At 40.2% G+C, this 27,312-nt stretch overlaps 1 protein-coding gene across 2 annotated transcripts in view; it reads left to right on the top strand.

Annotated features, from left to right (window-relative positions):
- KIF16B (kinesin family member 16B) overlaps positions 1 to 27,312 on the top strand; it is a 243,612-nt gene that overhangs the window by 179,041 nt on the left and 37,259 nt on the right. For both annotated transcript variants that reach the window (XM_084622343.1, XM_084622344.1), the window contains 2 exons: positions 8,958 to 9,080; positions 18,517 to 18,606. In XM_084622343.1, coding sequence (XP_084478469.1) covers positions 8,958 to 9,080; positions 18,517 to 18,606 — 213 coding nt within the window. The remainder of the gene's footprint in view (positions 1 to 8,957; positions 9,081 to 18,516; positions 18,607 to 27,312) is intronic.

A 27,312-nucleotide genomic window follows, 5' to 3' on the forward strand; every position in this document is an offset into this window, starting at 1 on the left:
TGCTGGAGCTTTGGGCTGTCCACAATGCATGTCATGCCTTCCGGGACTGTATCAGGCATTCAGTGGTTCACGTACTCACCAACAGTACCACTGCGATGTACTATGTGAACAGATGAAGGGGAGCCCAGTCCAGATGACTTTGCCTTGAGTCAATAAACCTGTGGCAGTTCTGCACTGAAGACGACGTCACCCGCTAGCTGTCCACTTACCAGGGATCCAGAGCCACCTCATGGATCATCTCAGCAGGTTTTTCTCCCTGACCCACAAATGGTCTCTGAAAGCTGGTCCTTCAGATAGTTTTCGCAGCATGGGGCATCCCCACAATCTGTCTTGTCAAAAGGAGGGAAAACAGGAAGAGTCACTTATTCTGCTCTCAGGAGGAGCTCAGTCTGGGCTCCCTCTGACAATCAACTCTTTTGTACACATTTCCTCCTATCCTGATGGTTCCTCAGGTCATCACCAAGCTCAAGGCTGATTCAGCCAGGCTCATTGTGATTGCCCCAGAGTGGCCAATGCAGTGCTTCTTCTTGGACCTCCTCTCTCTGTCAGTTCAGCCTCCCATGACTCTTCCTCTCCTTTCCAACCTTCTCAAACAGGACCGCAGCCACACTCTGCATCCGGCGATCAGCTCCCTGCACCTTACGGCATGGCTGCTTCATGGCTGAATAAGGAGGAAGAGCGTTGCTCAGAGGCTGTCCAACAGGTCCTATGTAACAGTAGGAAGCCTTCCATTAGAATGGCCTACATGGTTAAGTGGAAGATGTTTTCCATGTGGTCCTTGGCCTATGCGACCCATCCGGCAGAGACTTCCATCCAGGACATCTTGGAGTACCTGATATACTTTCAGGAATTAGGCTTAACCCTCAGTTCCCTGAGAGTACACTTGACAGCAATATCAATATTTCGTCCATCTATCCAAGGGAAACCAGTTTTCTCCAATGCTATGCTTATAAAGAGTTTTCTGAATGCGTGAATTGCAGGCACTGATGGCTGGGCCTCCTTACATGCAGTTCTCCAGGGACAAGTTACACTCCGGCCACACCCAAAGTTTGTATCCAAGATGGTCTCTATTTCATTTGAACCAGGCAGTGTATCTGCCTGTATTTTTCTGTAAGCTGCATTCTGCCCTGGAGTAACAATGCCTCCCTATGTAGGATGCTGTCTAGCCTTTTATCTGAACAGGACTGAACAGTTTCATGCTTCCACTTGCCTGTATCATTTGCAGACTGCATGAAGAGACAGGTGATTTCTGCACAGATCATCTCTAGATTGATAACATCTTGCATCAAGACTGTGTATGAGATCGTGTTGGCTATGCCTCCTCAGCAGATATGGGCACATTCAACGAGAGCACAGGTAATGTCAGTGGTGTTCCTTAATGACATTTCCATATTGGACGTTTGTAGGGCAGCCATGTGATTGTCCATACATGCATTTTCGGACCCTTATGGGATGACTGCTTCTTCCAGAGCAGATGCTAATGTTGGAAGAGCAGTCCAGCAATCCTTACTCAGGTAGACTCTGAGCTCTGCCTCCAGATGGGGTACTGCTTACTAGTCCCCTACTTGGAATACTTCTGCATCTACTCAAAGAAGAAGAAATGGTTACTCACTGTAACTGTGATTCTTTGAGATGTTCTGCAGATGTGTATTCTATGATCCACCCTTCGTCCCCTCTGCGTCAGAGTCTTCCCCTGGACTTTTAGTGCAAAGGAACTGAGGGGAGTCGGGGCAGTGTTGCCTCATATAGCCAGGGGAGGGGCAACAGGCATGAAGCGCAAGCACTGCCCATCTGTAAGTACTGCTAGGCAAAAGTCTCTGGCTCCAGCGCACGCGGCATGCACGCACTTACTTGGAGTGCCCATCTGCATCACATCTTGCAGAACCACAGTTACACTGTCAGGAACTATATTCATTTACTCATTTTACTGTCTGTCCACAGACTGTTTTTTCTATGGGAAAAGAATAAATTATAATCCTATAAAGTAAAGAGAGGAATCTACATGATCCCTTAATGAGCCAGTTGTTATTTAAACATGATTCATCATAGGCACTTACATTTCACAAGTGTAAATCCTTAAAGTAAACTTACAGAAAACATATAGATATAGCAGAATCTATACACAGAATCTTTAATAATTTTTTTATAGTTTGGGGTGGGAGAAGTTGGACATCTCAAAACCCTATAACATATCATCAGAATGTATTTAGTTCTTTTTTTAACCAAAGTATGTCATGGTTGTATTTGAGTGATTTATAGTTTTAAAAGCAAGTCACAAAAAGTGAAATTGAACTTTATGGGTCTTTTGTAATTCTTATATTTCTAATTGCCAAACTGTAGTTTATGACATCCTTAAGATGAGAATTTGATACTTCTGTCCAGTATGCAGATATGCACTGACAGATAATCTAATCACACACATTCCTTTCGTAGTGCAGCCATTTTCATAAGATCAGATGTTATATCTGCCTATCATAAAGAAGAATCAAGGCCTAAGATAATTAGTATGTGATTTTTTTAATACATAGGTCAAACAATATAAAACAGTTTTTAATAAAATATTTTTGGAAGTGGGGTGAGAAGCTAGAGTTATGGTTAGGAATAAATCATAGGTAAAAAACATAGTGACTCTTTTTAAACTCAATCTTGTTTACTGTTTTAAAACAAATTGTTCCATAATCAAGATATGATCAGTTGCCTACATTTTTTATTGGTTTGTTGAGTCCTTTGAATGTAGTATTTCATCTATTTTCCTTATTTCTGATGCTTTAAGAAGAACTTAAGTGCCAGATCCTCAGCTGTGGCTAACATATTCTTGGGGTGGGTGGGGGATAAGATAGCTGTAAGCTATTTGTTCTGTTCCTTTAATCCTGGGGGCTGATCTGTTTTCTGATGTAATTTAGAGTAGTCTCAGAATTGCACTGTTATTCCTGACTGTCCACTGACCCAGGGAACTGTTCTGGCAAGCCGGCTTTGCTGGGTCTCAGTCATTCTCCTGATCTCCTCTACTTAATGCCAGGAGAAATGTTGCTGTATGCATCCCAGAGCGGTTTCTGTACACTTTGAGTGAGGTGGTTAAGCTGACTTTTTAGCTGCTGTGTATCACTGAAGCAATGCAAAGCAGACAGCTCAGACCTGAGAAGCAAATCCTTTATTTGAAAACCCAATTTGTTGACAAATATTTCACAACTTGTCATTCTCCCTATTCTGAGAAGGAAAAAATATTCATATATCTTTTTTGACTAAATTGCAGAGAGTCTTAATATAGTCTTAGTGTAGGTACTTGGACCATGTGATTTGAAAATAGAGGAAATTAGATGAATGCAAATATATCAGAGATTTAGTTACAGATATGGGCTATGTTTTGGTTTGTATTTTGAACAATGATCATGCTACAGTAAGAGTGGTTGCACATAGGATTGCCAAAAGTTTCATAACAAGTCTCTCACTTTTAACATGGTCAGCTGGCAATCCAGGGAATTGCGGATACTGCGCTAATGCTTCCCAACAATTAAAAATAGAAACATTTGGCCCTTGATGTCTCTCCACAAGATGTACCAAATGTTGATCCTGAAACCTAGCTGAGGGTCCTGTTATCTCTTGTCTGTTTGCTTTGTGACCCATTGTATGATGCTGTGTGGCACTGAATGAATTCTTACCTCTCTCTCTCTTAACATCCCGCTCCAGGAATGATCTGAACTATTGAAAAGTGGCACGAGAGCACCAGTAACCCATAGGCATGACGGGTTCGGCCGATCGCGGCTCCCAGTGGCTGTGGTTCGCTGCTTCAGGCCAATGGGGGCTGCAGGCAGCGGCGCGGGCCAAGGGACGTACTGTCCGCCGCTTCCAGCAGCTCCCGTTGGCCTGAAGCAGCGAACCGCAGCCACTGGGAGCCGCGATCGGCCGAACCTGCGGACATGGCAGGTAAACAAACTGGCCCAGCCCACCAGGGGCTTTCCCTTCACAAGCAGCGGAACAAGTTTGGGAACCACTGCACTATATAATCACTCCAGTTTCAATTATTTTGGTAGTTTATTTCAAAATATTTGTCAGCAAGTATGTCTGTAACAATACAGACACAACAAAAAATTGCCCTGGGAGTAGAGAGTTAAAGAAACTCCTACGACAACACAGTTCGCATTTGCGTCCACCCCCACCCCACCCCCCCGCAGCCTCTCCCCAGCCCAGACCGCTCACCTCTGCCCAGCCCAGACATTCATACCCCTACCCTTATCCCAGCTGAACCCCCCCGCACCTCTCCGGCCCAGACTCTCACAGACCCTACCCTCCTGGAGCCCAGGGATCCAGAGGAAAAAAGAGCCTGATGCTGGGTGCCCAGCTTGCACAGAGTTGCCTGTGCACTGCCGCCTCCTTCCTTTAGAGTATGCTGGGAACTGCAGCTACTCTCTAGTTCCCTCTCCGTCCCCCCGGCCTTGTCTTCTATTTGTGAGCTGGACTCTGTTGAGTCCAACAGTCCCTAGTGGCAGCCAGCAGCGCTGCAGCCCATTTATATGGGGGAAAAAAGGAAATTCTGCATGCCCAACGTTAATTTCTGCACAATTGTGCAGTGGCACAGATTTCCCCCAGGAGTATTATGAGCTCACATAGTACAACACAATGTTGTTTCAGTTGGACATATATAATCACTATAACCCATTTAGGCTACACGACAGAGTTTTGTCAACAAAAGTTATGCCGCTTCGGTTTAAGCGCTGTTGCATGTCCACATGATCCTCCTTGCGTCGGCAGAGCGCATCACACTGCGAAGGTTTTGCAATGCCTTATGGGGCAGGTACAACGTCACATGATGCAGGTTTCTCAATCCCATCGTTCCATGGGAACAGTTGCTAGCCACTTTTTAACTGAAGTGTACGCGTGGGAGGGGGGGGAGTGTGTGCATAGGGTGGGGGAGGGAGAGACAGAAACAGTGTATCAGCATGCTGTCTCTTTAAGTTCAGACAGCAGCCTGAGCAACCAATCCTGAGGCGGGAGAGGGGGTCCGCCCCCCCACGCATCAGCCCCCAGCTCTGCACAGCAGTCTCTCCCCCTTCCCCTCACTGCAGCATCAGCCGCCCTCTTTGCCTGCCTGCCTATGGTTCTGTAATTCCCTCCGAGTTCTTCCACAGCCTCCTCAGTGAGCGGGAGCGGCCTCCTCAGCAGCTCTGTGAGCTCTCTGTGCTGAAGAATGTCAAAGCTTCCCAGAGCTTGGAAAGGGGAGGGGCACTTGCCTGCATAGCTAGATGCAAGGCAGCCGAGTTCAAAACAGTGAGCAGAGCGCTCACGGCAGGCAATGTGGGATACTGGGGGAGGCCTGTAAGGGCGACATAACAAACAGCAGCATCTACACCAGGGCGGGCACACTATGGCCTAGAGGCCACATCCGGCCCTTCCAGACATTTTAATCCAGCCCTTGAGCTACTGCCGGGGAGCGGGTCTGGGGCTTGCCCTACTGCGGTGCTCCAGCAGGGGCAGGGGCTTGCCCCACTCTGCGCGGCTCCTGGAAGCAGCAGCATGTCTCCCTTCTGGCTCCTATACATAGGGGAAGCCAGGGGGCTCTGCGTGCTACCCCGTCCGCAGGTGCCGCCTCCACAGCTCCCATTGGCCAGGGTTAGCCAATGGGAGCTGCAGGGGTGGCACCTGCGGATGGGGCAGGGTGCAGAGCTGCCTGGCCGTGCCTCTCTGTAGGAGCTAGAGTGGGGACATGCTGCTGGTTCTGGGAACTGCTTGAGGTAAGCGCCACACAGAGCCTGCACCCCAACCCACTGCCCCAGCCCTGATCCCCCTCCTGCCTTCTGAACCACTCGGTCCCAGCCCGGAGCACCCTTCTGCACCCCCAACCCCTCACCCTCAGCAGCACCCCAGAGCCCTCATCCCCTCCTGAACCCCGAACCCCAACCCCCAGTTTTTGTCAGCATTCATGGCCCACCATGCAATTTCCACACCCAAAAAATTTGCCCACCCCGACCTACACTGATGCTTTGTCAATTTTACTTTGCCGTAAAAGCTTTATGCCTCTCATTGAGGTGGTTTTATTTTGTCGCCAAAATAGGAGAGTTTTGCCACCAAAAGTAGCATTGTAGTGTGTACATCTCTACTGTTTTATCAGCAAAAGCTGCCTTTTGCCAACAAAACTGTGTAGTGTAAACAAGGCCTTACTGATGCTGAGAATACATTCCAAGTGAGTCTCATTGGGACTTAAAAAGTAAATAAGTGTGAGAACTACTGTTATCAAGGTTGGTATGTGACTATACATACTGTATGTAACACTTTTTGGATTATATAGAAAAATTCTACTATATGGCTGAATTTGGTTAGATGCACCACAGAATTTCTATACTCTTATTTGTCTTCAAATCTAAGACAATGTAAATTCTACGCTTTTCACAGAACAGTCTTGCACTGAAACTCCTTTTATTCCACTGTAATTTAAATATTATTGGATAAACATTGATGGTTGTCAAAGCTTTGTTAATTTGTTAGGACGTTCTTTGCCAAATACTGTAGTTTATTTTGTTTGGTACTATATTATTTCTTTTTCTAAACTATAATTTCTATGTAAATTCTCAGTAGAAACAGTATATTTTCCACAAAGATGAATAAATGATAAACACCCTCTGTCACTGTTTTTAACTTATTGAGAGTAACTTTTGTGGTATTATTTTAGAGAGAGATTAAACTAAAGTGTCAGTCTCAGGGAAATGAACTGTTCTTCCTTTCAAGGTAAATATTAACTAGTGTTAAACAAAAAAAATCAGACCTTTCCCCCCTCTTTTTAGAAATCAAAAACCTCTGAGATATTCAGCTTTTGACCAAGAACTTTTGTTTTTCAAGTTTAGTTTTCAAATGGAAAAAATGAATGTTTTCAAGAAAGCAGATGCTTTCTGTGAAAAATTTCATTTAGATGAAAGCCTAATTTTCTATTGGAAAAAGATTGTGGCAAAAAGTTCCAGCTCTAATAACATTTTAAAAGATTGAGATTTGGATTAGTAACAGGAGAGAGAGATTTTTGCTGTCGGTGGCCAGTTCAAGCCAGGTAAATCTGTAAGTAACCAAAAGTTATCTATGGACAGATACCACAGAAAGAGGCCTATGTGAAAGAGTTGATAGTCTTGATGCAGTTCCTGTTATATATAAGTACACAGCACAAAAATCACCACAACTGAAACCAACAAACACCTTGTGTGCAGTCGCAGTGGAGAGACCACTAGATAGTCAGTGCTGGTCAGAATTGGGGCACTTAAGCGTAGGAGCTTATGCAGTGTGGTGGCTCTACTTAGGTTTCTAGGATTGTCAGTCCCACACATGTCGAATATAGATTTCACTTACTAAAATAGCAGAAGATTACCTTGTCTTTTTTGCTTTAAGACATTGTTTATATGTGGTATAGAAATATTAAAAAATTAAACAGGATATTTTGGTTTTGGAGATCAATTTACTATACAGTAAAATGTCAGATGTTAATAAATTGGAAATAACACTTTCAATTGGGGTTTTAGTATTTTTTCATAGAAATAAGACCTCTAAATAGCCTGTCGGCTTGCTCTGGAGTAAGGAACACAGAGTCTCAGGTGGTCATCAGTAAAGCGTTGATCTAGATTATATAGATGTCCTTGGGTAACATCGTTATGTATAAAAATGGAATATGACAGCAAAATTAAATCTGTTTTTAAAATCTATATTATAAACTTGTATTTGTCTCAGTGCTATTGCTTTTTAAAATAAAAGTGAAATTACAAAGCTTTTCAAACTAAACTTTTTCCACTAAAAAGATGGAGAACTTAATGGTACCAGAAATCACATAATTAATATCTTTATTCATTACAAATGCTTTTGCCACTTTTGGACACAAACATTGCAAAACGTTAATCTTGAGTTGCAAAAATATTTTAATTTTTGACACAACTTTGGAAAATACAAGATTGCTAAATTGCAGATCCTATTAGCTCTTAGTCAAAGAAATGCACTCCCATTGTAGACTTATCTGTAAAGGTGTTTGTAATCTCCAGCACCTTGCTGTCCAGACCATAAACATTTGTCATATTTGACTTTTCTGTTAGTCAGATGCGGCTTAAAAGATATGATAGGAAACTGTTTTGACAATGGATTAAAGTGTTGTCTGTACCTTATTGAATGATAAAATGCCTTAGGATTTAAATATTTGTAGGATTGCCCAGATTCTCTCAAGCTTTGCATGATGTCTGCTAATAGGTCTGATATTTAAAACAAACAAACAAAAAACAAGGTCAATTTCTGGTTGTAAAGTCCTAATTCATTTATTTATATTTTCGAGTAAGATCAAAACATAAAGTTTAATGCAGGGATTGGCAACCTTTGGCATGCAGCCGGTCAGGGAAATCTGCTGACGGGCCAGGACGGTTTGTTTACCTGCAGCATCCACAGGTTCAACCAATTACAGCTTCCACTGGCCGCGGTTCGCCGTTCCAGGCCAATGGGGGCTGCGGGAAGTGGTGTGGGCCAAGTGATGTGCTAGCCGCCGCTTCCTGCAGCCCCCATTGGCCTGGAACGGCGAACCACGGCCAGTGGGAGCTGCGATCAGCCGAACCTGAGGATGCTGCAGGTAAACAAACCGTCCCAGCCCACCAGCGGATTTCCCTGATGGGCCGCATGCCAAAGGTTGCCAATCCCTGATTTAATGCTACCTTTTTAGCTTTTTACTTCTAAGCTGCAAATGCCTTCAAATATTAAACAACAATTGAAATGGCTTTATCACAATTTTTTCATGTATATCTAAAAGAAATGTGAGGGTTTATTAATAAGATGATTACCATTTTTCTTTCAAAGAACCCTTCATGTTTCTAAATAACCTTTGCCTCCTGTATGCTCTTTTCTCTACTTCTCTGTCCAAGAGCATTTTCTTATTTCTAGCCAACTGAAGTATGTTCCATGTAGTGATTCTGGTCTTCCTTTGTTCTTCTTATTTGATATCTACTTGATAGCGGATGGTCTGTCGCTCTCTGGGAGCAAATCCAGATGACCTAAAGGATCCAATTAAAATTAGCATTCCACGCTATGTCCTTTGTGGGCAGGGAAAAGATGAGCACTATGAGTTTGAAATAAAGGTAAGTGTTTTTCACTTACCTTTCTTTAATGTTTGGATTTCTTGCACTCATGCTGCGTTGTTATACCATTACTGAGTGACAGAAAAATGTAAAAATGCCCAAGATTCACAAGCAAGTGGTTATAAGATTGCTCTACCCAGCCGTCAAAGTTCAAAAGGTGGAAAACATTCTTGCATTGTGAAATGCAGTTGGTAATAAAGTGTGTAGCTATGACTGAGTTGACTGCTGCTCACAATGATGTCACAAGCAGTACAGAAGCCAAGAGAAGTAGACGACAACCTGAAAGAAAACTGCCAGTTTAAAAAATGTTACACATTAGAAATCTGCATGATTACCCCAAGGAAATGTATTGTGTTGGCTGCCGAAGGTCTTTCCAGCAGAAAACATTCTGGATTTCAGACATGTCTATTAGCAGGAGAGATATGATCACTCCACCCTAATTGTGCAAAACAAGCCTTTTAAACTCAAGGTGAGTGTCATGTCTTGGGCAAGATGTCATCCTTGGTGTAAAAAAAAAAAAAAAAAGGCTCAAATATGTAATCTTAACTATCACTGATATCTCATTGTCAGGGACAAGGGAGCATTGTAAATATTCTTTCTGAAGGTTGTCACTTTTATGTTTTTTTCTATTAAAAATCCCCATTGTCACAAACTTTCTTACTCAACAGCACACTTTACTGGATACTGTGGGGATGTCTGCATACAGCATCTAATGGATCATGTGCACAACTACAAAACTTCAGTGGTCAGACTCTTGATCTCACTACTCCAGTGTAAATTTGGGGTAACTACATTGAAGTGACAGTAGGGTAGCTGAGATTAGAATATAACTCAAGCTAAATTTTAACTTGAAAATCACTAAATCACAGCTAAATCACAATACAATTTGATATAAAATTATTAGACATATTAAGTTATTAAACTTGTCATGTTTTCCTCTAATAACAAACACAGCATTAAGCTATAGATGTTTTCTGAGGTTCCATCTGCTCCCTGGTCTCCCCATGTTACTCCTCTCCTTCCACCCTCCATTTTCTCCATGTTCAAACTCTGTTAATTTCTCCTATTCCCATCTCCTTCTCCCTCAATGTTATCTCTTCCATCCTAGTTTCTCCCTGAGATTTTTCGTGTTCAACCTTGTTGGGTAAGTACAGGGACACTGCCTTTCCTTCCTAACCCAGGTATCGAGACGGTCTCTCTTCAAAGCAAAACATGAAAAGCTGACTGGAAACATGCTTGGTGAAGGTAGAGCATGCACAACCTTGTATGAGTGACACATCTCCGCAGACTGAAGACCTCAATTTGCTGGGGTCAGAGATAAGAGGATTGACAGCCTTTAGCTACTGTGTGTCAAACTTGCTGACCTAGTTTTTCATTAGCTACCGCCGGTTAAAGGGCTTTCACTACAACATGCAGATAATTTCTGAGCTGTGTTCACATTCTGCCCATTCTGAAAAATTGGTACCTAATCCATCAGGTTAGGTCAAAGATGGTCAGACCTGCTGCTGGCCACATCACTTCCTTGTGTATCATTGGCTATGAAACTGAAGTGTCTTAACCACATCAGCTCAATAAGCCATTGGCTTCGGGGAAATATTTGACTTCATGATACCAAATCATCCCACTCCCTCTACCTTTTCAAGAATCCCTCTTGCAAGTAACTACTAAGGAACAAGTTGCAGCTTTTTCACAGGTCAGAACAATAGAAGAGGGTGACATAGCAGTGTCAGGGAATGGGAGTCTATTATTGTTATACTTGTATGCCTTTGTTATCAGCTTAATTACAGTAATAAACATAATACCATAGGTGGCAACTCTGAAATTGGTTAGGGCTCTTCAGAGGTTAGTACCTGGGATATCCCTTATAATCCATCAGCCTTTCTTTATTCAAGGCAGTTAACTCTCTCTGCTGTCTTCACAAGTCATGTTTCTCTTTTATTGTCTATTTTCTCCTTGGAGGCCAGGCCGTGCTGTTGCCCAAGCTGCTTTCCCTGTAGTGACTATTAGGCTCCAAGCCCCACCCCACAGTCCTTGTAATATAAGCCTACTACTGCCACTCCATCAGGGACTTAGAAGGCTGCTACTTCTCTGCTCCTGGGTTCCCTCTCTTTATTCAGCAATCTGGTTGCAGGGCCCCCGACTCTATTCCCCTCTGATTAGGCCCCAACTGGAGTATTGTGTCCAATTCTGGGCACCACATTTCAGGAAAGATGTGGACAACTTGGAAAGAGTCCAGAGAAGAGCAACAAAAATGATTAAAGGTCTAGAAAACATGATCTATGAGGGAAGTTTGAAAAAATTGGGTTTGTTTAGTCTGGAAAAGAGAAGACTGAGAGGGGACATAACAGTTTTCAAGTATGTAAAAGGGTGTTACAAGGAGGAGGAATAAAAATGGTTCTCCTTAACCTCTGAGGATAAGACAAGAAGCAATGGGCTTAAATTGCAGCAACAGAGGTTTAGATTGGACATTAGGAAAAGCTTCCTAACTGTCAAGGTGGTTAAGCACTGGAATAAATTGCTTAGGGAGGTTGTGGAATCTCCATCATTGGAGATTTTTAAGAGCAGGTTAGACAAACACTTGTCAGGTATGGTCTAGATAATTAGTCCTGCCATGGGTGCAGGGGACTGGACTAGATGACCTCTCGAGGTCCCTTCCAGTTCTATGATTCATGGAAGCATAATTACAAGACTATCTTCCATAAAGATATCCTATTGACTGAATGATTCCTACTCTTGAAGACCAAAATCCCTGAAGGTATAATGAGACCATCCATATCTAATTCAGAGGAGTGGGGGCGAAATTACGAGCAAGATGCCTTATGCTTTAGGGAATAAGCCAACCATTAAGAGAGAGGGGTTAGGAAGAAATTTCCTCAATGAGATGGTTACTTCAGATATGTCCACTATACAGGTTCTTGCATCTTTCTTTAAAGCGTCTGATGCTGACTATTGCTAGAGATAGCATATTAGATGAGATGGAGCACTGATATGATTCATTATGTCAATTCCTGTGCTTCTGTGTTCCATTCTGGTCTTATGACTACTCAGCATCTCTAATTGCAAGTTCAGAATGGTGACCTTAGTCTCAATTGTAGCGTTTTAAATTCACAGGATTGACTTGGTGCTCTACTTTAGTAACTTACACGTATTTGCCAGGTCATTTCTCAGGAACTACCTTCATATCTTCTTTGGAGGGGTTTGTTACCAGTGCAAAGCTCTATCATTTTGGCCAGGGTATTAAGCAAGCACTAGCTATGGTGGAAGCTGACATTCACATCTTCCTCTACCTTGATAGTTGACTAATAAATGGGGGGGACAACCTGCATTACAGATGGCTGGCTCTCGGTTTCATTTCTGAGACCGAAAGATAGAACAAGGTGATTCACTTTCACTCCTGAAAACACACTGCATTTGACTCGACTATAGATTCAAAAGTGGCAAGAGTTTACTGCCCTGTAGAAGGTTTCAAGAATGCTTAATTATCCTGTCAATATGGTCTTAACCTCAAAACCTAGATTATGGGTTCCTGAGCCTACTGATAACTCTGTTTGCTAGATTGAGAGTGAGGTCTCTTCACCAAAGTTGTTTTCTTTAGGCAGATATAGCATTTTTAAATCCAGATTGACTGCCTCTCAAGTGGTGTCCCTCAAAGTCTATTCTCCATCAGGTGAAGTTAGGTTGATGCTTAGTTACTTCCTTACTAGAATGAAAACATTCTGTCAAGTCCCAAGGTTATTAATCGTTTAGGGTTACTATAGGATAGGATTTGGGAGAGGTAATTTTCTCTCAACCTCTTCTAGATAGTCTTTTCCACATACATAGACGATGTAATGCTTCCCTTTAGTCTTAAAATCTATAAATCTGTTAAGGAAAGGAAGGTTCTACCCTGTTTATTTCATGGATGCCCCTCATGGCCAGGGAAGATTACCAGCTGCTGAAATAACTCATTACCTGAGGGTCTTTTCTTTCTCCCAAATTTAGATCTAAATTTCTCTTTTATCAGAGTGAGATTTTTTTCCCTAGTCCTACTTCTGCTGTTGGTCTCCCAACAAACTGCTCAAGCTTTTATTGCTCTTTTCCTACCACAAAACTATGACTTTCCTGCACCTTACAGCCCTCAAACTCTGACTCAGATACAAGTTGAACTATCAGAGAACTTCTAAAGATAAGCAAGCCGCATCCATGAATCTTTGGGAACATACATTTTTATCAGCAGATACTTAAATTAGTATGTGGCCACATCCTAGATATTACCATAATTTGAAGAAACAGAATCAAGAAATGAGGTGAAAAAACGTCTTCTGCTGGCACAAAATAGATAAATTCCTTCCCTGGTATCACAAAGAAGAGTGAGCAATTCAGGGGATCTTGGCAGCACCTTTAGTCTAAATATTCATAAGTCCTTCAATCTAGTAGGCAGTCCTTAAATAAGTTCACTTCTAGCTAAACTGTAGTATATCAAGACAAAACGTTATTTTCTAGTGCAGGTTGGCTTAGCACCTTGTCCATCCATAGGTGAGTCTTAGTGTTTTGGAGTGGGCCTTTTAAATGGTCCCTTCACTCTCATAGTTAGCTAACTATAGTCCATCATGATTAAACCATTGCGCACAAGACCTACCTTATGATTTTCAGGAGATCCTAGACTTGAGACCCCACATTGAATTGATTCATTTTCTATAAAACAGAGAATCCTTAGGCCAGCACCAGCCTCTTCTGCAACAGGAGAGGTGAAGTCCAGCCACTTATGCTGGTGTTTAGTGGTAGTTACTAACATTAATATCTTTCCTACACCATGCCAATGGATAGTTTTCCATATAAACTCTCATCTGCCAGGCAGTTTTGTATGCATTCCTTAGAGAACCCAAATAGCCATGTTAACATAAGTGAAGGTAGTTGATTATTTAAATAACTTGACTAAAGCCTCAGAGCATGTCTGTATTGGGACTGGGATTGGAACGCAAGAGTCACTTGCTCTCAATCCATGCTTGCTCTCATGTTGTTGTGCTGCCCATAGGTTGTGGCCAGAAGCCACAATGGATGTTCAGCAGGGAAGCCCACTCTAGAGGCAGGCAATTGGCCTGCATCCAGGAGGAAGTTTGTGGTGGATATAATGCCACTGATAGCTGCCAGATGTCACAATTCATCCACAGGCTCAGAATGTACTGGATTCCCTCAAAATTTTGACTCCTCCAGGCATGGATTTCACTGACTCCAAAAGAAAACTCTAAAGATTAGTATGAGGCAGAAAGAGATCATTAATCTGTTTTTTAGAGAAAATATCTCATTCACAGCCTCTTAAATCCAAAAATATAAATACATATTTTTTAAAATCCTCAGTTCACCTTTAAATTCTTTGCTCAATATTTTAGTCAAAAATGTCTTCCAAGAAACAGATCTGTGTAAATCTAGATATAATTTAGGACCACTGAATTTTAGATCTTCAGATACCAAGTTCATAGATTGTGGCAGAAACAAAAATGTAAACAAGGTTTTCAGCTTTTCCCATCACTGGATCAAAAACATACTGACTTGAAGGCCAAACGAGTCACCTGTCCCACCATAGTTAATGTCATTGGTGGAGATGGAATTTTTCTCCAAGGAAAAGATCTGCAGAGTAGCCGTTTGGAACGTCCTCACACTCCTTCACTTACTATATACCATTTGGACCTCTTGGCTGATGCTGCTTGTAGACTTAAAGTCCTAAAGGGTGATTGAATACTTACAATATTTTAAGTATTGTAAAATAGCATCAAACTTAATTCTGCAGGTGATAAATGAGCCAGAGAAGAATTCAGCTCACTCACCTATAACTGATCTGGTTCTGCTATGCTAACAGGAGTAAAATTAGTATAACTTAATTTTGTAAATAGAGCTTGCAGAGGTTATTTTCAAGGAGCACATCTGGTGAGTTGAGGGACTGTTAATTTTCACAGTGACAATAACGGCACTATAATTTCACAAAAATAATTCAGTAGGCTACGCTTTCTCCTACTTTTTTATCTCCCTTTCTGTTGGCTTCAGGATAGGGCACATTTTTAAATTACTTTTTTCACTGTTGTTTTTGTGTCTTAAAAAAAAAAAAAAGACAATGACTACAGTTTTCTTTTGAGTGCCTCGATAGGAAATCAACATAAAATGTTGATTAGACTGTTTACCTCTGTCACCAAGCAGAAGAAAAGTTCAGCAGTCCACATTGTCGTATTCTCGTTCCATAAACCTAATTTTCAGGCAGGAAATAATCCTGTTTAATCTAGAGCAGAACTAAAACTGCAGTTTTAGACTATTCAATTAAATATTAATTTATTAGTTTTTGTAATAAAGTCAAAAATATATTTAACTTGATAGACTACAAGGGTTCCAAAAATAGTTGTTGTTTTCCTCATAAATCCATATTTAGTATTGCACTGTGTGTCACAACGTTGTTAAAAATGTGTTTAAAATGTTATGGAAAAATGCATTATCCTCTGTATACAGATACTAACACTGATGATATAAAATTGTTTTAAAATAAACTGTGGCAGAATATGCCATAAAATTTTAAAAAAGCATCATTCTGAGTTAGGAACTAAATTCTATTCTACAGGTCAGCCTTTTGAGAGTTTCACCCATAGCCTCTCTATATGGACTAACAGTCCCTATGTTTCAGATATAAAATTTGATTTTTGAACTGCAGCAGCACAAAAATGACCTGCCCAGTCCAGCCCAAATTAACTTTACGTGCTACTGCTCTAGGGAAGTTCTGCAGATTTTCTTGGCCGTGTAGCCACGGAAGCTATGCTCTCACTAGAGCAGTCCAGCTCCCGTAAAAGTAAATTACTCTTTTGACTACATTGGTTGGAACAGGCCCTCTTTAGTGGCTATAGAAAGTTACATTAGGTTTTCCGCAACCACCCTTCCTTTGTGCGTGTAGTCTGAGTCTGTCCTGTCCTAACATCCAGTAGGATTATGGAGCTTTTGGGAATATTAGGATCTTGCCAAACATTGAAATTGAGCCACTTAAAAATCTCAGTATTGAGGGTGTGGAGAGAGTATCATTGCCTGGGTGACAGAACACCAGCTAACCAAGGAAGAATGTTAAAATAGCAATGGTTTGAAGTTTTTTACTTTCTCTGGCTGCTGGATTGACACTGGAGAAAGGGTCCATATGACTTAGAGCAACCCCCTGACCCTATCCACCAAAGGACCGTTGGAGGTAATGCCTTCATTTTTAAAATAACCTTGGAACATAACTTCTCAATACTGCCTTCTACTTACCTCAACCCAGTCTAGCATCTAGCAATATAGATAATAGAGTCATTAAGCTTTGGTAAAGTCTCACAGGATGGAGGTGCGAAATAATAATTGGGATTTGGAGTCCTCTTGAGGCAGTTTGATTTGAGTAATTCTTTGCTTTCCTGGAACTTATGCAGTTCTCAGATGCAGAGCAAGATGCGTTGACAAGCATTTTTGGCACATTGACGTCAGTGCTCTTCCACAAGTGTGTGGTCCAGAGGGCTGTGAATGTTTTGGGCCTGCTAAGACATTATTTTTTTTCACTGAAACTTAGAAAAAGGGCAAAAGTCATTTCTGGACTGAGATCTTGTAAGCTTAAGAGTGTCAGCCCAGAGTGAAATTTTACTGTTAATTTATAATCCGTGTTTGTTTATATAATTAAAACAAACAATGAAATGACCTGAAAATTATAGCTGCTCAAACATTAGTTAATTATTACCATCGGTATCATTTTTGCATTGTGAATGACATCCTATTATAGTCTAACATTTGCTTAGATTCTGAGACTGATGTTATCATCTAGGTAAATTATAAACTATTTTGTCTAAAAGATTAACATTCTTTAGTACAGCAAACTGTTCATTCACTGTTTACAGTTTGAAATAAATATATACTGTAAATGCATTCAGCTGATTCTTAAATCCTTAAGACATTTTATTATTATAATCATTATAAAAAAAATTGTGAGATGCAATTGGGTATGAAGTATTTATAAGGAAATGCAGTGTGTCATGCAGAAATTTTTATTATGTTTAAGTAGCATTTGATCATATTTGTGATCAATTTTTTTATAAAAAAAAATAACTTTCAAAGAAGGGAATGGTAATGAATTTGCTTATTAAGGACTTAAAGTAGTAGAAAACTCACATTCTCAACGATGTTAAAAAGAGAACTGAATATCTTGAGATCAATTTGTTACATGCCCGTATTTTTTCTAGTTCCTATGTTACACAATGCACATTTATTTTTCCTTTTGCAAAATGTTGTCACTATGTAATTCCACTGTTGTATGCACATCAAGAGGGAATGAGAAGGTCATAATTCATATGGTATTAATGAGTTAGCTGTGACCAAATAAGGAACTCATAACAAGCTCCTTCTGGTTTTGCTGTTCCAAGTTCTTTTCCCCCTCCCCTATTATTCCATCTTGTCTGCTTTTCTCCAGTGCTGTAACTACACTATATGATCAATAGTGAACAGTAGTTATTTTAGATTTACTTTGGGGTTAAAAGCCAAACCCAGTTCTTTCTGGAATAAATTTTGTTGACGTGTTTATCTTTGCCCTCGATCCATAACATCGGAAGTTCAAGTGCTATACCTCTTGTTAACCAGGTTAATCTATTTAATTTAATACCAGGTATGTATATATGTTAAGACTTCGGAATTGTGATCATTTCTACTAATTTCAGAGAATGAAAAACTTACTTTATGTCAAATAATTTCTCAGTTGAAGCAAGGAGTTCGGGTTTTCCCAATCTCTTAGGATAGGTTGTGCCACCTTTAGTGACATTGATAAGTACCTACTCAAGGAATAATCCTGTTGGCGTATGTGAAACTACTCTTACGAGTAAGATGCACACCCATGTGAGTAAGGGTGCATATATTGCATTTTGAAGAAATATTTTCAATTGAAACCTAGAAAATTACAGGACTGTTACAATGTACCTTTTACAAATGTTAAATACACTCTCATGCAATAATTTACAATGTGAATGTGCGTAATATATATATGTATAGCAACACAAAACCAGTGCTGTGTGCTATGGTGTAATGGATTATCCCATTCATTATTTTAAATAATAATGTTGGTATCTAAAGGCACCATAACTACACAGTGGAAGGTTTTGAGTATTTTCACATGCATACAGATTTGTGAAGCCACTCTAGAATATGCAATAAAAGTGTTCAGTCTCTGTCACTGAATAAATATGGTTAAAGATTTCTTGTCTGTGAAATCAAGCAAATAATTTTGTCAAAAGCCAGTTGTGCTTTTCCCCCCCAATACATTCTGCCACCATAACAACAGAAAAATTAAGTAAACTTATCAAAATATGTGGTGTTACGTATGGGAACTAATGTTGCCTGCTTTATATAGCAGCTCTGTTTGCTGCATTCTTTTTAATGACAAACTGTTTTTTTGTTGTTTTTGTTTTCTGGTGAATAGGTAACAGTCCTGGATGAGATCTGGACAGTATTCAGGCGGTACAGTCGTTTTCGAGAAATGCATAAAACTTTAAAGTTAAAATACCCAGAGGTAAGTCACTCAGAAGCTTCTTTTGAGGGATAGAGTGGAAGTGAGGCTTGAAAAGAAAGATGCTTTCAAAATATATATGCTGTCTAAGATCCTTATTCTCAGATCTGTGCTTCTTGCATAGGACTCACAGGCTCCTGCAGTAGTTTGAGGTTCCAAAGTCACTGGGTCCAGCAAGATAATCATTGCATTGTCAACAGTGTGTTGCCTCTAACCATTAATTTCTTTCTTAGGGCTGACTGGACTTGGTCCCTGCAGCTGACTGCAACATACCTGTTGTCTCATTGAGTCATCTCGACAATTTCTTCTGTTCCTTAGTTATCCTTTTATAATAGTTCCTTGCAGGTTGCTATAAAATATAAGATTGTTCCGTCTGGACACCTCAGAGGTTTTGCGTATTGAGCTTTTGTTGAGGGGTAATGTCTTAGTTCACCGCAGTGTGCGTTATAACATTCTAGTCTTCACTCTTAACATTTGATTTTTGAATTTTTTTGCCGCCTCATTACCCTCTCTTCCTTGGATGTCGTAGAAAAAACATCCCAGCAGCTTCAAGAAGTATTCTTGTGTGAGGCACATCACAGGCAAACATGTCTGGTATATTTCAGAGTGACCATGCAATAGAAATTACTGTGGGCTTGCCAGGCCCTGAGATGTTCTCCTTCCCTCTCCTGGCATTTCCTATAAATAGAAGAACCTAAGCAATTTGGAAGGGTTTGAGGTCAAAAGTCTAAAATAGACCTGGAGAGAAACACAAATTTTCCATTTTGCAGGAATTTCCATAATTAAAAAAAAATTGTTCCTCGCTCTCCCAACTGAAATTTCCCAAAAATGTAATTCCTAAAACCCAACATTGTTTCTAGTTTTGACTCATTTTATACTACATTGTAGAATATAGAATTAAAATAGTTGAAATGAAAATTCATTTCAAAACAAAGTCAAAATATTCCCGTTTAACCTTATCAGAATGCTGTTTTTCAATTTCTAAATGAAATTTTGTTGAGCTTGAAAAGTTTAGCAGAAATATCACTTTTGACAAATCAGAATTTTCCAACAAAAAAAAGTTCCATCCAAAATTTTCCAAACCGCTCTACTCTCAACTCATATACCTGATTTTATGCATTGACTCCAATGCATTGACTTTCTTTGGTATTTCTAGTAGCAAAGGTTCTGAACAAACTCAGGTGAGGAAGCTGTTTGGACAATCTAACGACATCCTGTTGCCTGATACAAATGCGGTTGTCAGCCCTGTTATTGATAGCAGTGTCAAGTTCCATTAGACTGAGTCCTGTCGTATCTCACCTCACCACACCAAACCAGATTCCCCATCTAGATCCCAGCCTGGGATCCCCAGTGTCCCGGCATAGCTCATGAGAGAGCAGAGGTGCGAGGTTTGGTGTGATAAATCCTCTTAGCTGCTCAGAAAATTTACCTATGGAGAGCCATCTGCATGCACCTCCTGCCTTCCTCCAAAAACAAACCCCATGCTTGAATACTTATCATCTGAGTCTGGGTTACAGACCTCTTCCCTGACATTACATTCCGTAGCTGTTGAAGGGAGACTATCTTCTCTGCAATATATAATTATCAGATTCAGGAAGAGCCTGTTGCTCTGAAAAGCCCCTTGTGTCACGGAGTATTATTGTGCCCTTTTTGAATACACTCTAGAATATTTGCAGAGCAGCAAATGGCATTTGCTCCACATCTCATGAAGCATTATTGTTTGATCACTGCCTGAGCAAAAATCGAAGTCAGGCTTGCTGGTGTTACAGAACTTATTTCTCTTGCCACCGCCTAATTTTGCGGTACATATTTTTAAGATATCTTAGCTCCCTCTCTCCCCTATATTTTAAATGTAATTTAACGTATGTTTTTCCTTGCAGTATGTCTTTTACTGTCTGTTGCAATATCTTTGTGTGGTGTACTTATGTATTTTTGTAAGATAGCACTTAGAGTAGGAATCTATTACAACATGCATCTTTGGATAGGAGATAACATAGTTAATGTTATCTGATGAGATATAACCAGATTGACCACCCTCAGAGTGGAACGTTCTATAATCCTTTAATTATTATTTTTCCAAATTTCACAAATTTCCCCTTTTTGCTTCAAATGCAGTGATAATTGGAAGCTCTAGGTGTCATTGCAACTCCACTACAGGGTTGGCAAGTGATGCCCCCTGCTGGAGCTTGCTGCTTAGAACTAGAGTTTCCTACCAGCATTGAGCTAGTTGCCTACCAGTATTGAGCTGTAGTACATCTATATATCGTCAAAGAACAATAATTACACGTAAGTAATTATTCTCCTCTGGAGAATATATGTTTGAAATAGAAAGCAATTTTCCTCTTTTCTCTAGCCCCTTCCCTTCATCATACTTATAAGATCAATATACTCGATGCTGGTTTGTTGTTGACAGACTTTCCATTTTGATACACATGGCTAGTAAAATTTTTGGGACTGGTCTAAGGTTGTTTTATTAATGAAATACTTGTTTAACCATGTGGATGATGATAATATAAACTGACATACAAGTTCCCTTCTTAACTATTTTCACTGTCTATCAGCCACAGTGTATTAGTCATTGCCATATCTCATGGTACATTATATTTTCGTAAAATATGAGATACTTTCTTAAAACAGCATAGTAATAATTTTTGGTTTAAAATATATTATATTTAAGAGAGAATGTATAATCACATTTATTTCTAAACAATGACACTATAACTTTGATCACTATGGTCTTTTTAGTACTTATTTAGTTACCAAAGTGACAGGTTGTTTCCATTTGTATATAGCCATAGATAATTTCTAGATGTTAACATACCTTGGGGCAGTGACCATGTCATCGTGTGTGTGTGTGTGTGTGTGTTTGTGTGTGTTTTACAGCACCTGACACGGTGGGGACCCAATTCTATCTTGCAACTTTCAGCACTACAAATAATAAGTGACCAATTTATGGGAAAAGAGGTGTTTGATAACATCTACACTTGATTTCTAGTTATCAGTATGTCCACAAACTGTGCTGTCTCTCTTTTGTGAAACATGCTTATTTAAGGAAGTCGGGGGTGGGGGATAACAGAAAAGAAACCTGCTTACTAAATCACAATGAACATGAGGCAAGCAGGGTGGAGTGTGGGATTTTTTTATTTTTTGGGGGGAGGGTTTTGTTTTGTATTCTCCCCCCCCCCCCCCAAGGAATAGCAATACTTACATTAAATAGGTGAGTTCTGTATGGCCTCCAATATTTTACCTTTATTTAAAATACCTTTTGAATTGTACTACTTTTAAACGTAATTTGCAACATGTAAAGGAGCTATCTCTGTTTAACTAATTGAAAATCACCCAGACATTTCTGTTGATCCCTTTCTGATATAAGTTGTCACTGAATTATTAAACAAGTGCATAAATTTAAAATTTGGAAAAGTTACATCCCTGAATTATTCCAAATAAATTCAGTTCCGAAAAGCAGCTGCATAAAAATCTATTTGAGTTGAATTATTTCATGTAGTTCACCTTCCAACTCCAAATTATTTATTATAAACAGAAAATATTGTGTACATGTTTAATGTATACAGTGCCCTGCTTTTGGAAGTGAACTTTACAACTCATTGGTTGCTGCACTTGAATTACTACATCAGTATTTTAATAATTTGCCGATCTTGCAGTTTGTGTTACTGCCAGTGAATTCCCGAAAGGAATGTACTGAAAAACTGATTTATTGGAAAGGTAGAATGTCTAACATTTCAGAAAGAAGAACTACTTCATGTCCTACAGTCTCCAAATGTGCAGTAAATTATTTTACTTAGCAGCACGTTTAAAATCAGATTAATAAATAGATTTTGATAACTGATTGAATTTAACTAATTGAAATGCATTGCAGAGAAATTTTAAAAGACCAAAGTGGCATGCACCAGTGTGACATTTTTATGTGCTACAGACAATACTGTACTTTGGTGTTAACCGTGTGTATTGTATAAAGTGTGCGCAATAGTCGTAGATAGTCTCAGGATTTTTTCTTACATTGATTCTTTAATTACCTTTGGACTTTTTAGTCCAGACAATACGTGCCTTTCAGCTATAGCAACACTTGTAATTAAAGTGTTCTGGGGTTTTTTTTGTTTTTTTTTCAATGAAGAAGCCTGACAACCTTAGTTGAGAAGCAAGAACTTTTAGAGCTGAATTCTTTCTCTTTTTTTTTTAAAGCAGCCCTTTTAATGTAGTGCCAAATCATAGTTTTACAATTTTCCCCAAGTAGAGGGTAGTGCAGGAAAAGATTCCTTCCCTGCTCCCCACCTTGCTTCAGACAGGCAGATTGCTGGTGTAGTAATCACCCTTTTATGGCAAAACTGACCGTCACATTTGGGTTACTCCCTGTCTGGTGCCCAAAAAACAGGTGGGTGGGATGTGAGCACAGAAGGACAAGTAGTAAGTCCCTGTTTATCTCTCATGCCTGAACTCAAGGTCTGGGTGTCCATTTATCAGCATCCAGGTTGGGGGGTCTTTTCTCCCTCTTATGTCCCTATGTACTGGCATGATCTGGCCTATGGTTATCAATGTAGGCTTCGGTCGAGGAGGGACACTGGGCTTGTTTTCACTGCCAGGGTTAGTCAGCCTAAGTTATGCTACTCCAGCTATGTGAATAACACAGCTGGAGTGGATGTAGCTTAGGTCAACTTACCCCAGTGTCTTCACTGTGCTGCATCGATGGGAGACGCTCTCTGGTCAACTTACCTTAATCTTCTCGGGGAGCTGGAGTACCAGGGTTGACCGGAGTGCGCTCTGCGGTCGATTTAGCGGGTCTTCACTAGACCCACTAAATCGACCCCCACTGCATCAATTGCAGCAGCATTGATCTTCCTGTAGTGAAGGCCAGCCTACTGTCAATCTTCCTCTGGGTCTTTTTTGCTCAGTGTTCCTCTAAACATTACTGAGGGAAGCACTCGATGGTTGAATTGAAGGATTTCTTATTCTTGCTAATGTGTCTTTAAAAATATGCAGGTTCCATTAAAAATATTAAATACCTTTTTAATTAAAATAGGAGGACATGAGGCATGCAGGCAAGAGCACTCCACTTCTGAAGCTACTTACTTTTACCTTGGTGCTTGTAAAAAAAAAAAAAAAATTATAAAAGACACATCAATTTTATATTTATATGGTCCCATGTTGTTTCTTCACTTGGAAGTTGGGAACTGTTATTCCCTACAATATTTTTATAGTTTCATCTTCTAATGTGCAGTAGCTGAGCATATGCATGCACTTATATTTATTTTCAAAGGATTTTGTGCAGTGATTAAGCTAACCCTTCCCCTCTGCACCTTCCTCCCCACCCAGCTTGTCTTTATACTTTTGCATAACTGATTGGCTACAGAATATCCAGGTTGAAGGAGCAGAGTGCATAGCGTAAACTTCTGCCTTCAGGAGAGGTCTGCATAGCATGTGATCCCTTTAATCAATCCAGGCACGTGAATTGGCTGGGACGTACTACAGAGAACATTCCATGAATAAGTGTACTGAACCCTGGGTAATTGGAACTGGGAACCATTATTGCAGTGATACTCTATAGAGGCTATGGAATTTCAAATTGCATTATGTCTCAAACAATAAAGATTGCATTTTATAACCTCCAGGAAAGTGTTTCTGCAATAATGGTCAATCTAGCCTTTCAGAGGAAAGACACTTTCGGTAGTGTGAATAATAGTTGTATGTTCCTGGGATACCACCTCTTCATTTCTGAGGTCAATGACCTCCACTTATCAGAAGCCTTTGTCTGACAGATTATTGTGTTATTGTTTGACGGGATCTAAGGTTATTGCCAACTGTGGTTGTTAATAGGCCTTTCTCTACTTGTTTGCTATGATTATACGAATTATTTCTGACTCAGAGCAGAAAATGTTTCTGAAAGAGCTCAGAGGTACTGATGCACAGATGTAGAACTTTTTTTTTCTTGGCGTGCTGGGATATAAACTGCCAAATGATTTTATTCATATTAAATTGAGACTCTACACACTATGAAATTATTATTCCCATAAGTTGTTCCCCTAAAGCATTTAGTGTACTAGTGAAGCCCCCTCCACTTTTTTTTAACCACACATTATACATAAACACCTAGCTTTATTTAAGCCTTTGATATTAACTTATAAAAATAATAGTTTTTTCCTAAGTATCCTTGAAGAGGGTTGTAAGGCCTTTCTCAAAACTTTTTCAGGGAGGTGTATAAATGATCATATTAATGATAATATGAAAATATAATAAATAAGCCTGAGGATGCATGAACTACTCACTCAAGCAACAATATGATTTTATTGTTTTCATCTTCGTCTTCCTAAGCTGTCATTATGTATCCTCTGCTTTTGTTAACTGACATTGTTAGTTCACGCGGGCGGGAACTCTCTTGTGTTGTAAAGTGCCGTGTACACTTATGGTGATTGTCACAGGGTTCATTCACTGCTGGTGGCACTTCCTGCTGGTCATCCTGAGGATTAGCTCCAGCCAGGTGTTACACCCTCCGCTGCATCTCTCCCATTGTCCCCTCGCCCTGTGGACCCCTCTCACGCCAAGAACTGCAGTCTCCTTTTCATGACTCGGCCCTCCAGCCAGGTCACCATATGTGTTCACCACCCTTCCTGGGTATCATAGCCCTTCTTGGTAAATGGGCTCAGGAGGTCTTCCTTCTTGCCTGCTCACCAGTGCCACTTTGTCAGTGGCTGGTAGCGGGACCTGGGCCCACCCTCTTCTCTAGGTCCCAACTCAGGGGCCCTCTCATTGACAGCCAATGTTTGACCTACTCCATACCTCTCTGCTCTTTCCCCTGAGCCTTGCCTACTTCTCTGGTTCTCTCCCTTCTCTTGGCTTGCTAAGCCACACTCCCTCCTCCCAGGGAGTAACTGTAGGCTACCTGCCGGTAGCCCCAGATACCCCTCCCTTCTTCTAGGGAGCGGCTGAAGACTCCTTCCCTCCAGCCCCTTCTGTGGCCATCTTTCTGGTTTATATAGGCCCTGCCTGTTCCTGCTCAGCTTAACCTGTTCTACTTAATACCCTGCTTCCTGTCTCCTTCTCCAGGTGCAGCCTGGGCAGTTAATTGGCCCAGTTAGCCATCTTAAGTCTTCCAGGCCCTGTCTGGGGGGAACACCCCATCAAAGTGATCTTGACCAAAAAGCAAGGGATGTTACACTGGGAGGTGGGGCACACACACTTTGGGAGTGGCGGGAATGTGAGCACATGCTCAAAAGTTGGAGGCTGACCCCATCTCTCTCCAGGCCCTTTACTTTCCCATTGTCCGGGGCTGAGGGGACTTGGTCGATCAATTCAGCTTTTGTAAGGGGAAAATACTAAACACCTATTTAAACTCTTCTGGGTTTTTCAAAATCCTTTTGCCCCTGTTTCTTTTGGAACCTTAAATATTCCATTTCCTGACTTTCCAATTTTTAACTGTGCAGCTGTAGTTTCATTAACACAGCTTTTTGTATTTAATCTCCTGGGATTATTTAAGCAGAAAAAGGGTGAGGAGAGAAATAGTCTTGTGCTACTTACTTGCGGAGCTTTTAAGCCCATTGCCATACAGCTAATGAGCTTCTGGATTTTATAAATTGCTGTGCCAGCAGAGCTTAAAAGCTCCTTGCTTCAGAGCTATTGAGACCGAAACTCTGCTGGTTTTGCCATTGTAGCGTGTAAATTACTGGTATCAGTAAATACATACTTACTGTGCAGGCATATGCAGCATGTGTGTTTTGTATGCACCAGTGTAGATTTTGTATTATTTTGATGTACTGTGTAAACGAGGCTTAAAACACAATGCTTAAATTACTTAAACACTTGTCAAATATTTCTAATGATTTTGTTTGAAATCTGTTATTAAGGCAAAAGCGCTGATTCTGCAATGAGTTCAGTGTAGAATTGGGACCTTAGTCAATAAATTTGAGACTTACTCAGGTTTTATAAGTTTTATTAACCAAACCAAAATTCAGTGGTGAACTAAAGAAAGTTACAAAAAGTAAATTCAAGATATATTAACAAGAATTAAATTAGTTAATACAATTTATCAATTAAACCAGTATAGTACATAACGCTGTACTATTATTTTGTGAAGACAAGTTTTTATCCTCGTATGGATTCTTACTATAGATCATTTTAAAGGCAACTAACCGCCTGGCAATTATCCATGTTTGGTTAATATTTCAAAAACACCTAAGTGATTAAAGATCCTAATCCCGTTGCTAGTTTTGAAAATTTTACCCAGTGGCAATCAAAATAAACTCTAACATACTGATTTTAATTAATACTTCAAGAATGCCCCCTAATATGAACAGTGTACTTAGATTTTTTTAGCAATTGAAAATATGTGTTTTTATGTCATTGCCCTGTGACTCAGAGAAATGAAAGGGGATTTTGTTCAGTTTCCCAAATTATATATACAGGGAATTATATTCATCTAAAGGCAGAGAATGGCATGGCGGAGAATGGAAAATTGCAGTTCAAAAGGTGAATGTTGCAGAAAATTTAATGTGAGAACACAAGGTTAGAATGGAAACTGTTTGCAGTATTAACTATAATGCTTGTGACCAGCAACATTATAATACATATAAAGATGCCCTTATGCAGTGTAATTATGTCAAACAAAGAAAAGCATTAAGAAGATGATATATGAAATATAGTTCATAAAAGGATGAATTAATTTTAATTTTCCTGTTTAGCCCTTCGCTAGTCTTAGTGATG

This window comes from Lepidochelys olivacea, assembly GCF_965140295.1.
Source record: "Lepidochelys olivacea isolate rLepOli2 genome assembly, chromosome: 3".
Classification (NCBI taxonomy): domain Eukaryota; kingdom Metazoa; phylum Chordata; order Testudines; family Cheloniidae; genus Lepidochelys; species Lepidochelys olivacea.